The sequence below is a fragment of the Eumetopias jubatus genome, unplaced genomic scaffold, assembly GCF_037043125.1.
Source record: "Eumetopias jubatus isolate StellerSeaLion01/CBP00866 unplaced genomic scaffold, mEumJub1_p1.0 scaffold_2, whole genome shotgun sequence".
In the NCBI taxonomy this organism is placed as follows: Eukaryota; Metazoa; Chordata; class Mammalia; order Carnivora; family Otariidae; genus Eumetopias; species Eumetopias jubatus.
Genome location: NW_028274808.1, coordinates 86,565,228 through 86,578,806, shown reverse-complemented (window position 1 = coordinate 86,578,806; position 13,579 = coordinate 86,565,228). Strand labels below are relative to the sequence as shown.

At 35.3% G+C, this 13,579-nt stretch overlaps 1 protein-coding gene across 2 annotated transcripts in view; it reads left to right on the top strand.

Moving 5' to 3' along the window:
- The window catches only part of NAA15 (N-alpha-acetyltransferase 15, NatA auxiliary subunit), an 80,221-nt gene extending 68,743 nt beyond the window's left edge, over positions 1-11,478 (top strand). Inside the window, exons 17-20 of one of the 2 annotated variants that reach the window (XM_028102256.1) lie at positions 248-346; positions 5,917-6,060; positions 7,204-7,301; positions 9,047-11,478. In XM_028102256.1, the coding sequence (XP_027958057.1) occupies positions 248-346; positions 5,917-6,060; positions 7,204-7,301; positions 9,047-9,247 (542 nt within the window). In that variant the 3' untranslated portion in view covers positions 9,248-11,478. Of the gene's footprint in view, positions 1-247; positions 347-5,913; positions 6,061-7,203; positions 7,302-9,046 lie in introns of both variants that reach the window. The other variant, XM_028102254.2, reaches the window with a different exon arrangement.
- The last annotated feature ends 2,101 nt before the right edge of the window (positions 11,479-13,579 follow it).

Here is a 13,579-nt window from a genome sequence, read left to right as displayed (position 1 = left end):
TTGAATGATATCTAAATTTTTTGTACTTCATATGTTTTTTTCTTAAAAACATTTTTTCTTAAGGAATGTTGTGTGGAAAATATTAGCTAATGTGCTAATCTGAGGAAGTCATTTGCTTCACTCATGTTGCAGTTCAGATATGATTGACTCTAAATTAGTTTCTTTATTTGTAATTCTCTTAAATTAGTCCTCCAAGAGGGCACCTTAGTTTATTAAATGATCAAAATATATCTTTTTCTTTTTATAGAAAAGTTTCTTTTGATGCTACAATCAGTAAAGAGGGCATTTGCTATTGATTCTAGTCATCCCTGGCTTCATGAGTGTATGATTCGACTCTTTAGTACTGGTATGTTTTTTTGTTTTACATTACTTAAGTGTTTGATTACAGTAGTTGATAGTGACTGTATAAGTGGTCTATATAAGTTTCTCATAAACTCAAATCATTTTAAAGCTGTTAAATTTTAAATTAGCTAAGGGGAAAAGCAGGGTTCTTTTCTTTGTGATGAAGGTCTTTATTTTAAGGCTAGAAATGTTACTTTATTTTGATACAGAATTGTTCAGTCCAAATATTTGAGAATCACCTTTGTTTCTGTTTCTAAAAAGTTACATGTACATTGAAATTTTGAATCATACTCATTGTGTAAAGCTTTTTAATAAATTCTTCTAAAATTGAAAAATCTCTGAAATTGACTATCTCCTTATTTATCTGTCTTCAGAATTGTTGGAGTCATAAAAGTTTTGTTACTAAATACAGATTTAAAAGAACTTTAAGGCAATCACTACTTTTCAAATATTTTCATACTAAGATCCATATATTACTTTTAATGTGAAGTAGAACTACAGAATTTTAGAGTGTAAAAGGTGGAATTTTATGCTAATTATTTTTCATTTTATAATTGAGAAATCTAGGACCTTAAAAAGTTAAATGACTTATTCAGGGTAACAAATAATTAGTATGAAGCAGGAATGATAGCTCAGGTTTTCATATTGTTCTTTCTACTACAAGACTTTAAATCTAAAGTACTCCTGTAGTCAAGTGGTGGTGATGTTTTTGATTTTTAAGTGACTCTTCGGAGAGGGGAAATTGAATCTTTAATAGAACAATCTGCAGATAATGTTAAATTACCTATCTCATTGCTGAATACTCAGCCACATATGAATCCATACATATCTAAATAATGCGATTAAAACAGGCATCCCAATCATTCTTTTGAAAAATGCTAAATTGTCCTGATTAAGAACATTGTTTTGACTTCTAAGAAAAACTAAAACCTTATTTAAATTATATTTATGCTTTTCAAAAAAAGATTCCTGTTATACTGAATCATAGAGATGTTTTTCAGTGTCTTAAATTATGAAAGAAATAACCACCTTATAAAAAATAGAAGAAAGAATTGCTATGTTTAGAGAAAAATTTTTTAATTTTTTAAAATTAATTTTTAATTTTTTAATTTTCTTTCTCGTCTTTATGTATTAAATTTTTTTTGAAATCATGAGTCAGAAAATGAAGGTCAGGAGTAATGGTCTTAAATCCATTCTTGGTTAGGATGGAGTGCACTTAAGCTGTTTTCAAAATTAAAATATGCACTTTATTTTGTATAATCAACTCTTTCCTAAAAGGTAGTAAAATAATACATACAAATCCTGTGGATTTGGAGACTTCCCTTTGAAATAGGAATTAAAAGTGGCATATCTAAATATATTTGCTTATAGTATGTGTGTGGATTGATGAACATACAACTGTTTCCTTGGAACGGTTGTTTCAGGAATTAAAATGCTCATGGACTTCAGAAGAACAAAGGCAGGATGGTCCTGATGTAAAGGTAGAATTATTTAGTGTCCCTGTTAGCTTTGCACATTGCTCCAGATGGTTAGCTGACAGCATTATCAGGAGTTACAAAGTAATCCTTATTTTGACTAAATTTAGGCAGTAAAGTAAAGTGATAATTTGGAGTGATAAAGATGCACGGTCTCTTTAAAAAGCCTTCAAGAAGTTGGGTAGACTGCTAATTACCTTTGTTAAGAACAGGTGTGTACTGTATAAAACTATTTGTGAAACTACAGAAGCACAGAGTTAGGGCATCTTTGATATACCCCACAGGGTTCCTTTAACTAATATATTTGGTACTTTAAAAAAATTAACTTTGAAGTAATTTTTCTTTTTCTTTTTTTTTAAGATTTTTATTTGTTCATTTGACAGAGACAGCAAGAGAGGGAGGGAACACAAGCAGAGGGAGTGGGAGAGGGAGAAGCAGGCTTCCCGCCGAGCAGGGAGCCTGATGCGGGGCTCGATCCCAGGACCCTGGGACCATGAACTGAGCTGAAGGCAGGCGCTTAACGACTGAGCCACCCAGGCGCCCCTGAAGTAATTTTTCAAGAACACATTTGTCATGTCAAGTTATATTGTACTAACTCCTTCTTTACAAAGAAATTCCCACAGTAACACCTTTCTGGGAAGTATGGGGATAAAAAGGAGCGCCAACACCTATTTTATTAATAATAGAAAGTTCTCTAAATAAATACATTCATTTTAGTCTGGTTATGAGTACCCTCCAAATCTTCAGAATGTTGTTATACTACCAATGTAATTAGTATCTGCTACATAAAGTAATTTACCAGATAGGTCATCTTCCTCTCCCCCTTTTAATTATGAAGATGATTTTCAAGTTATTCTCTTTCTCTCTCTCTCTCTCTTTTTTTTAAGTTGTAGGACTTAGAGCAATTTAAACTACATTTCTGCTCGGTGCTAAGTAAAAGACAGGAGCTTAGGTATTCAGTTTTATTATCCACTTACAATGCTTTTAAAAATCACTGGTCATCTTGTTCTGCAATGAATCTTCTGTCTTTTCCTCTCTCATTTGTACAAACTCCTTTCTTTTATCTGCAGATTATTTTTCTTCTGTACTTATGCATTTCTCTCCTAAAAACTTCATTAATACTCTCATTTACCTACTTCACTGTTTTGAGTGGTAATCACTTAGTAGGTTGTGTTCTAACCTAGTAGTGAGTAGTCTTTATCTCACACAAAATATGAGCATTTTCTACCCAAATTTTTAACGAAAATGCCAGCGAGCCTAGGAATAAGGGAAATTCTTTTTGCTAAGAATCAGCCCCTTTTCTTTTTTCTTTTTTTTTTTTTTTAAAGATTTTATCCATTTATTTGACAGAGAGAGACACAGAGAGAAAGGGAACACAAGCAGGGGGAGTGGGAGAGGGAGAAGCAGGCTTCCCGCTGAGCAGGGAGCCCGATGTGGGGCTCGATCCCGGGACCCCGGGATCATGACCTGAGCCGAAGGCAGACGCTTAACGACTGAGCCACCCAGGCGCCCCAAGAATCAGCCCCTTTTCAATGCAACTTTTAAACCATTGATGATTACTAATTTAACCTGCAGTAAGCTAATAGCATGAACCAAACATTAATTTTAAGATGTCAAAAGACTCAAATCAAAAGCCTCTTAGAGAAGGTTTTATTACCCTTCCCTCAATCAACTATTACTTTTCCATGATTCACAAGACATTATTGTGTCAGAAGATAGCAAGGAAGATAAATAATCTGGGATTTTTTATTTTCCTGAGACTTCAGTATTTGTTAGTTTTAATCACTTTCAGAGGATTTTTAGATTGATCCCACAGCCCACTAGTCTTTAGCAATAAAAGCTTATCTAATAGACCTGTGACATTTGAGGTTGCTCCGTTCCTTAAAGACACAGGTAATTTCATTCTGTAGAATTCCATACAGCCTCCTAAGTTACACTGCAGCAGATTTTTTGTTGTTGTTGTAATTAGTATCTTCCTAGAAATTACAGTTCCAATCTACATAATGTAGGGGAGCAAACAGAATCAGCCTCTAACATTTTATAATTTAGTGAGGAAATGTTTTTGGAAATAGCTATTAGTGAAAGTTAGGCGTTACATAAATATTTCCTCTTTATATATCCTGAGACAGAGAGAGAGAGAGAATGTGTGTGTGTGTGTGTGTGTGTGTGTGTGTGTGTGTGTGTGTGTGTGTATTTGTTTTTAATTGTGTGGGCTTTTTTTTTTTTTTAAAGCAGCTTTGATTTTCTGGGGAGTTTGTTTTAGTCTGAGGAAAACAAATTTAATAAAGGTAATAAAAAACATGAAAAGCTTAGCTTCCACCTATAACCAACTCTAATGTAACTATACAGTTACTTTCCCATCTACATATAGTGTCCGGAAAGCACTTCATGGAAACCAGCAAGGCTCGTGGAAATAACATATTTTATAGAAAACCTGTGGTTTTGACATAATATTCATTGTAATTGACTATAATCTATTTTACCAACTTTTCTTTCAGTTCTCTCTGCACTCCTGCCTCCCCTGAAAAACAAATACTAATAAATTGCAAAAGCCAAGTTGAAAGTACAGCTGTAATGGAGGTTAAACTAAATTCTTTTTTTTTTTTTTTAAAGATTTTATTTATTTATTTGACAGAGACAAAGAGAGCGAGAGCAGGAACACAAGCAGTGGGAGAGGGAGAAGCAGGCTTCCCCCCTGAGCGGGGAGCCCGATATGGGGCTCGATCCCAGGACCCTGGGATCATGACCTGAGCCGAAGGCAGACGCTTAATGACTGAGCCACCTAGGCGCCCCTAAGCTAAATTCTTTAATAACTCATTTAATTGGAGAAAAAAAACCCCTCATTTAATTGGACCACTCAGTTCTATAGAATGATAGAGGAAATGTTATTTAACCAACAAAGGGCATATCAATCATTTATTCAGGTACATAATAATTATGTGTAGAATATTTCATATGGGTGTTTACTACTCAAGAGTTCAGTGTTTTTTAAACTTAGGGTAGTGATCCATTAGGGAGATAATGAAGGCAGTTTAGTGAGTCATTACTACCATTTGAAAATGTAAAGTAGAAATAGAATAGAAAATACCAGAATGCATAGCACAAAGTTAGGGTTAGTGTTCTATGCAACTTTTCCTTCACATAATGAGTTATATATATATAGGATACATATTCATCAGTACAGCATTTGAAAGTGACCACCATGGTTCCTAACCATAATTAACAATTTATCAAATTATATTATTAGCTCTTTTATATATAACTTTTCCTTACTGTGATCATTTTATGTTGGGTATTTCCTCAATTTTACAGATCAAGAAGTAAGTTCAGAGAGGTTGTGACTTGTCCAAGCCTAGATCCATACCCAGGTCTGTCTGGCTCAAAGCTTCAGACTGTCTCTCTATACCAAAATAATAATGGAAAAAAAAAATAATAAAATTCAGTCAGAGAGCTTGAGGGGGTCAGCTTTTCCATCTCTAAATCCTAAGCTCTGGGAATATGATTACTAGCATGTATTCCTTATAGGAAAATACTTCGGTGGTCCTTTGGAATTTACTATATAGTGATAACTCAGTTTACATAGCCCCTGTAAATAAAGGTCAATGAAGTCAATCATGTTTTCTTTTAAAATTGATAAATTTTGTAATGCCTTACTTGGGTATAGAAGATGGAGATGAGGAAAATTCTGTTTTCTTCAGCACTGCATAATTACTGTGACAGTATTTATCAGGTAGGTGTCATCAAAGCCCCTAGTTTACAGACTTGATTTAAAGTTGAGGGGGGCAGCCCCTAGGGGCTTAGAAGGCTACAGAATTACATCTTTCATTATCTGTTTCGCTTTCTGTTTTGTTTTTTTTTCCTGAAAATGCATCATTTATCGTCTTTGAATGCGGTAGAAAATCATTAGATTATTCTGCTGACACATATTCTTTACATTTATATAATAAGCTCTTTAAATGTTGAATTATAAGTAGGTTCATCTAGTTTTTACATATAATTACTTTATTTCATTGGACTCTTCAAGTAGATAATTTTTTTAACTTCTGCAAACTATGTCAGAGTATCTACTAATTGAGTTTGTTTTTAATTTATTCAGCAGTGTGTGAAAGTAAAGATTTACCTGATACAGTTAGAACAGTATTAAAACAAGAAATGAATCGTCTTTTTGGAGCAACAAATCCAAAGAATTTTAATGAAACTTTTCTGAAAAGGAATTCTGATTCATTGCCACACAGATTATCAGGTAATCACGTTATTTTCTTTTTATCTTAGCCTTCTAAAACAATTTCAGTTTTTATCTTAATGGATCAGTGACAAGGTTACACATTTCTCACACGGAAGAGGCATTGTGATCATCTCACATTTTGGTCTTACAAAAATAGGCAGCTTAAATATGCTTCCTATAAATTTTTAAATTTCTTAGACAAAATTATTACTGTGAAACAAGGTCAGTAGTTTCCTGGTGCAGCATAGTCTTTACAACAAAGCAAGTATACTGCATTTAGGTGTATATTACATATAATGAAGGAGGGAGGAGCTTTCTATTTTTTTTCTTTCTCCCTTCAACGTGCTCTTAAAATTCACTTGGATGTGACCATCATCTTCTATTTCTCATGCTTATGTAAGATATTAAACTGAACAGTGCAAAGCGCCTGAAACCATTTCACAGGCAGGGGTCTGTGCTAGCAGTCCAAAGTCTGGACTTGATGGGACCATGTGGGTAGTGCTTTAGTAGGATGCTTTTAGAATACTTGGCTAAGAAGCCCAGCAGCTTTGTATGCCTTTGTGGAATTCTGAATTCAGCTTTTTGGCTCATACCATCAAGGTTGGGTATCTCCCTCCTCCCACATCCTCACCCCAACCACATTTAGTGGAGTATTCCCCTCAGCCCCAAATTATGTTCATTTTAGAAAGAAGAAAACTATCCATGGTCCCACTACACAAAGACAACTATTATTAGAATATTTTATTTCTTCATAGTTTTTTTTTTTTTAAAGATTTTATTTGAGAGAGAGAATGAGAGAGAGAGAAAGCACATGAGAGGGGGGGAGGGTCAGAGGGAGAAGCAGACTCCCTGCTGAGCAGGGAGCCCGATGCGGGACTCGATCCAGGGACTCCAGGATCATGACCTGAGCCAAAGGCAGTCGCTTAACCAACTGAGCCACCCAGGCGCCCTCTTCATAGTTTTTTTTTTACTTTAATCCTAGTTAGGCTATTTTTGGTCTATCCTCTCAGGGTTTTTTATTTTTTTAAAGTGTTTCAAATGGCTGTTCGCATTTTTCTAATAAAGTGCCATATATGTTACATTTATATTTGAATGGATAGAGGATAAGATGCTGGTTTTACTTTTAAATAAAAACAAATTTCCTTTTTTCTTCTCCTTTAGCTGCCAAAATGGTATATTATTTAGATCCTTCTAGTCAGAAGCGAGCTATAGAGTTGGCAACAACACTTGATGAATCCCTCACTAACAGAAACCTCCAGGTAAAGAGTTTCTCATATTAAGATTATTAATTCTCTATTAAGAGTACCTGACTACTTTGTTTTTCTTTAAACAAGAGAATAATTTTCACCAAATAATTGTTTTTTCTTATTTATGGATACTGGTTACCAAACAGTTATGAATCCATATCAGAAACTAACCTATTTTGAATTTATTTATGATTGTCTGTGCGTGCGCACATACACAGCAGGCTACTTGGCATTCAAGAACTAGTTCCACATCTATTACTTATATTTTTTTCTAGAAATATGTTTTAGTAAAATCATATATATATTCCACAGTTAATTTTAGATTTCAGTTCATATCTCTGCATTTTTAAAAAAATACTTATTTTAGAGAGAGTGAGAGAGAGGGCGTGCATGCTGAGTGGGGGAGGGAGAATCCCAAGCAGACTCCTCACACAGGGCAGCTCAATCTCACCACCCCGAGATCCTGAACCGAGCCAAAATCAAGAGTTGGATGCCCATCCAACTGAGCCACGTAGGCGCCCCCATATCTGTGCACTTCTGAGCAAACAGTGGACTCCATGAAGATTTTTTTTTTTTAAGATTTATTTATTTACTGAGAGAGTGTACATGCGTGCATGCAGAAGGGCTGGGGAGGGGCAGAGGAAGAAGAGACTCTTTAGCAGACTTGTACTGAGCCCCATGCAGGGCTGGATATCACCACCCTGAGATCACCACCAGAGCTGAAACCAAGAGTCAGTCACTTAACTTACTGCACCACAGGCGCCCCCTCAGTGAAGATTCTGACATATTGAAGATGTATATGCCAGGGGTCAAATTAAAACACTCATTTATAACTTGCAATGTAACATGAGATTAAGTAGAGTAAAAGATATATGGGTGTGTTGCAAAATACAGATTCTAGTTTAGACTAAAAACAAAGGACATAGTGCTACTTTCTGTGATAATTGGACAGATAAAATAAGCATTTGATATATTCCTTTAATAGCAAATGAAGGAAATATCTTCAAGAAACATTTGATTTGTTGATTGCTAATTAATAAGTCATTTAGATTAGAACATTTCTAGACTGGCAGAGGTGTTGGATATTATATGTCTGCAAACTACATAATGCTTTCCAAGTGAAAAGATAAATAAAACATGGGAGATGCAAGTCAACATGAAATATTTTAAAATATAAGAAGATATACCAAGGGGTTTGGTTGAAACAGTTACCAATTTTTATGAACAACTTTTTCTTGCATATATGCCCTTTGGTTTGAGACTTCCTTTCCTGCTTAGTTAGTGGAGAAACCTACAATTTGAATACAAGGGTGCAAAGCAATGTTTGATATTGCCAACTGTCTCTAAGCCTCTTAAAAAAAAAACAAAAGAAAACTGTAAAAGGTTTAAGTAACTGACATTACCATAGAAATTTTGACATTTGTACACAGGGCCAGCCTGGGCTGAGGCAGGGTTGCAACCTAGGGTCGAGCACTTGCTCAGAGTGAGTATGTCTTTAAATGCAGCACCCTACCACTTTGCTTGCCCAGCATTAGTCCTGGCCCTGTTTATAAGTTCATCCTTTTGTGTAAACCCTGCAATTCCAAAGAAGCTAATTCTTATGGAATGTATATGTGGGAGTAAAATGCTTTTGTGTATCTTAAATACGTACGTTTGCCTTTTGTTTAGAAAATCTGTGGATAATGAAATGTCTAATGAATTCACAGTAAAAACTTCTTTTTTGACAGCTTATAACATGACCTTTTCTCTTTCTTTAGACATGTATGGAGGTATTAGAAGCCTTGTGTGATGGTAGCCTAGGAGACTGTAAAGAAGCTGCTGAAGTTTATAGAGCAAATTGTCATAAGCTTTTCCCTTATGCTTTGGCTTTCATGCCTCCTGGATATGAAGAGGATATGAAGATCACAGTTAATGGAGATAGTTCTGCAGAAACTGAAGAACTGGCCAATGAAATTTGAACATCATTAAACAAGCAAATGGAATGACTTTGGACCATATCTAGTGTATAATATTTTTGTCACGCACCTGCTGCATTGCTCTAACTTACACAGAATGAGAAGAGTAAATGTTCTTGCCTTCAAATAGTGTTTTACGTTTTTTATCCTGCTGAAAAAGTATATATAAAATATCTAACATATTACAGGATATAGGTTCAGTTTCTTAAAAAATTAAAAGCTGCTAAAATTGAGGATTAAAAAAAGATACCTTATTCTATTCCTACCTACCCACCCATGTTTTTTAACTAATTTATATAAAATCTGGAGGCTGTTATAGCTAACAAAGCAGGTGTGTGGCAGAAATATTACTTTAAAATTTGTCTTGTGAGATTTTACTATATCTCAGACAGCATAAACGCTGTTTTAGCACTGGATTCTTTCACTGAGCACAAAGAGTTGTTGGGGCTTTAGCATCTGACTGATTTTGTTACGGGGTTGATTCTGACCATAGGAAGTATGCAATGTGAATCACTATTTACAGAGAAACCTACAACAGATGCTTGATGTTGTAGAAGCTGGGACATATAGATACCAAGCAGAATTATAAGAAACCTAGAGGGTGTTCAATACGCTTGTTGTGTTTCCAAAATTCACTGTACATGATCAGTTTGGTGTTCTTGTACCACAGTTTTTAACTGAAGGAACCAGTTGGAACAATCTCAATTTTAACTAAAACTTGAAGAACTAAAATAGCAATGCAAACCTTTCAGCATTGTTTTTGGCCAAACTTGTTAAAACTGTAATGCAAGAACCAAATGCACTGTGATGTGGCACCAACTAATTAGCACGCATGAATTTTTTCACCCAAGAGTGAAAAAAGAAAATCTACCATGGCTTGAAGTTAAAGAGCAGAACTCCTGACTACCATTCTATGACTGATCAAGAGACTAATAGTTAAAAACCTCAGCAGGCCTTGTTCACGATATGCAGAAAAAAAGTGCTGCAGTTTAGATACCTCTGGAATTTTTCCACAGTGTCACAGGTTTGTAATACTTGAAGCCCTACATTTCTAAGAATATATTTCTTGCTCAGTTGTTTCAGGCAAGCCCAAGACTTTGTAATTTTTAAAGGGCCCAAGATTTTTTTTTTTTCAATAACAGACCAGCTTCTTTTTCCTGCAGTTACAGATGTAATTTCCTTTTTGTTGTCAAACATAAGGTACCAAATATGATGCAATAAATTGTTTTGAAAAACAGTTGTGTGAATATTTCAACTAATCTGTGTTGGGCTTCTGTGAAAACACACAGGTGGAAACAGAGGTGCAAGCCAGAGGCAATGTAATGTGCTGTATAGCTAGTGCCGATGGGAGCGTTCAGGGTGGGCCAAGTGCCGATGTCAGGGGAACTCCGTAATGCAGGTGTAGTGCCGTTCCTGCATTAAGATTTCATTGAGGGCTAGGATGGTGGCAGGTACTATGAATGTAATTCCTAACTCATCATTTGAAAGAAAAACTGAAAACTGCTATTTTGATGGAGAAAATGAGCCTTAAACTGTTAAACCTGTATACTGAGAACTGGCCTCAGGCTCAATATTCTCATTGCATTTGCAAGATCTAAGCAAATTAAGTAAAGTGAATCAATTGTATATATAAATTGACCTTTTTTTGTGGTACTTTTAGTTTATAGGACGTATATTCTAAAGGGAATTTTCAGGAGACCTTATCCTTCTACTGATTGAACAGTTGTGCTAAACTCAACCTTTCATAGTACGTGACCTGCATTCCGTGTCCCAGTCTAATGATTTAGTGATGTAAAGAGAAGTACAAACTGAACTCCAGTGCTTTGTTCTGTTTTCTTAACCGGCCCTGTCTCAGGAACATCTTAACAGATGGCAAAAAAACAAACTTTTTTTCAACTTCTCCTATGAGTGGCAACTGAAGTTCTTATTGTTGGGAAAGAACACTAGTGCTACCTCTGCCACTACTGAGGTGTTGGGAGGAGGCGCCAGCCATATAATAGGGGGGTGTATGTGTGAAGTATGTTTAAACTCTACTGTATATTGAAATGGAATTCATATATTTGTCTTGATAATGTTCAAATGATGTAGATTGTCTTAGAATGAAAAGTCATAAATACTCAGAACTCTTGATGCAGATGCCACCCGTGAGGAGCTAAATTCCTAACATGTATATTGTACTCCAACCCAATTTTACTGGAACTATTGAATAAATATTTTATTTTCTTTCAGGTTTACTTGATAGTGGATACATTGTCTGGTGTCAGAGGACCTTGACAGGGTTCATTTTATGTCCAGACAGCACCCCTAAAACATTGTACTGTACTGTCTTGCTCTGAGTAGTATCAACTGGGTCATCTCACATTTGCCTCATTCACTCTATTAATTCCAAATGATACTGTGGGGGAAAACAGGGTTAGAAAAACAAGTGGGGAAAAAATGCAGTGATGTTGTATTCTAAACAAGTGCCTTATGTTTATTGCTGAGAACTGGTGTTATCAACCCTTTTCAGAAGAAAGGGTCCCTTGACCTGTATTAACATAGGAAAGTAAAGCTATTTTTGTTTTTCTTTATATTTACTACTCTTGTCATTTCTCATTTAAAAAATAAATTCTGACTAGGTTAGTTTACTCAGCTTTAATTAGATAGTTGAGTCCTACATTTTCAACATTTTCCTATATTTATTATGCACAAAAATAAATTGTGATCTATAATAGCATGGCTAAAAGTAGTCCCAATATTAGTGAATAGCTTTTCTGTGGGTTTTATCAGGCCCTTGTTTTCCAGTGATGTTTGTACTCCATGGTGTGTTGCTGTTAGAGCTGTGAAATGAAAGCTGTGATTTTAAGAGGAGGCCAGAAAAGTGGGGACTGGTTTCAGGTAGGTGGTAATACAGGGAATTCTCTCTCCTGCACAATTTCTAGGAATATTCCAGTTGCCATGTGTAGCATCTGTTTGGGAAAAGGTAAAAAGTGAAGTGTTAAATTTTCTTACAAGATACATATATATTTAGTAATTATCAGCCTTAAATTTTGAAATAACTCTTATTAAGAAATCAAAGAAAGACTGACCTGTCAGATGGAAGGTAGTCTTACTGTTCTAGCTCATGCCCCACTTTAAGTTACAGGCAGTCTCTTGATGCCATCCAGTGATCATCTAAACTTTGTTGAATCCACTGCCAAAACTAAATTAAAAACAAAGTCACATGAAATGGCTGTGTTACCCCATAGGGAGCTGAAACCTTAAGTTTTGTTCCAATTTTGATGACAAGAAATCTCCTTGTAGCAATAAAACATTTTTGGGAAAAGGTTATTGTTCTTTATTGAATTGCACTTTAACCTTTTTTAGTATGCAACCTACAGGATGGATGTTAAAAGTATTGGTAGTGTGCAGGAGGTTCTGGAGAAAATGCTCATTTCAGTAAAGCAGAAGAGTCTCTTATGTACTGTAGGTTATACAGCTGAGTTAACACCGCTGCCTCCATCAAGACCTACTCCTTGTATGATGACATAAAGATGGGCAGGAGGAAAGGGAGCAGTAGGTGGTAGAAAGCGGGTCTTCAAGGTTTCCAGCCTCAGATTATCCAGTTGCCTTTGAAATGACACCATCTTGGAATTGTAGCCGGAAGAAAAAATCGGTACTGTTTAAATGAGAACTTTTACTAAATTGTCAATGATAGTTAAGCTTGCAGTATTAATGTTCAGTGCTCTTTATAGAGTTCTAGATGCCAAAAACAATACAGACTGTTTCAAGGTGGCCTGTAAAGCAAAAGTAAAGTTGACATTTGGCAATCTAACAAAGACTGTAATGTAGTTCTTACATTTTTTATATTAGGCCTTGTGTCTATTTTAACAGTCTATTATTTCACACAAGTGGTACAATTCTTAACAAAAATAGTGATCTTGAATATGTGATAAAATTTTCCTGTGGTATATAAAGATTCTGCTGTTGCTAAATGAACTTGGTCTCAGTAAGTACAAATTATCTTCTCATTTAGAAACAACATAGGAGCAAAGAGATTTTTGGAATATGATTTGGGTCCCCTCGCTTGCTTTCAGCTAATAATTACGTTTGCCTCCTGTGCATTGTCTTAACAAACAAGAAGCCACACCATTCTATGTTATCTTTCCAGTCTAGTTTCCTAATGGGCTTTTATGAACTTGCCACTTGTTTACTTCATCTGCAAGTTTATCAGGTCTGTTGCCTACTGCTTGATGCTTCATCACAATTGAGATAGGTGCTGGGTTTTCTAAAGTGTTCTTCCAAAACTCTATGTTTCTTCATTAATAACGAATAATTAAATTACCTACCACTTTTTCTTTCAAAGTACTTATTTGC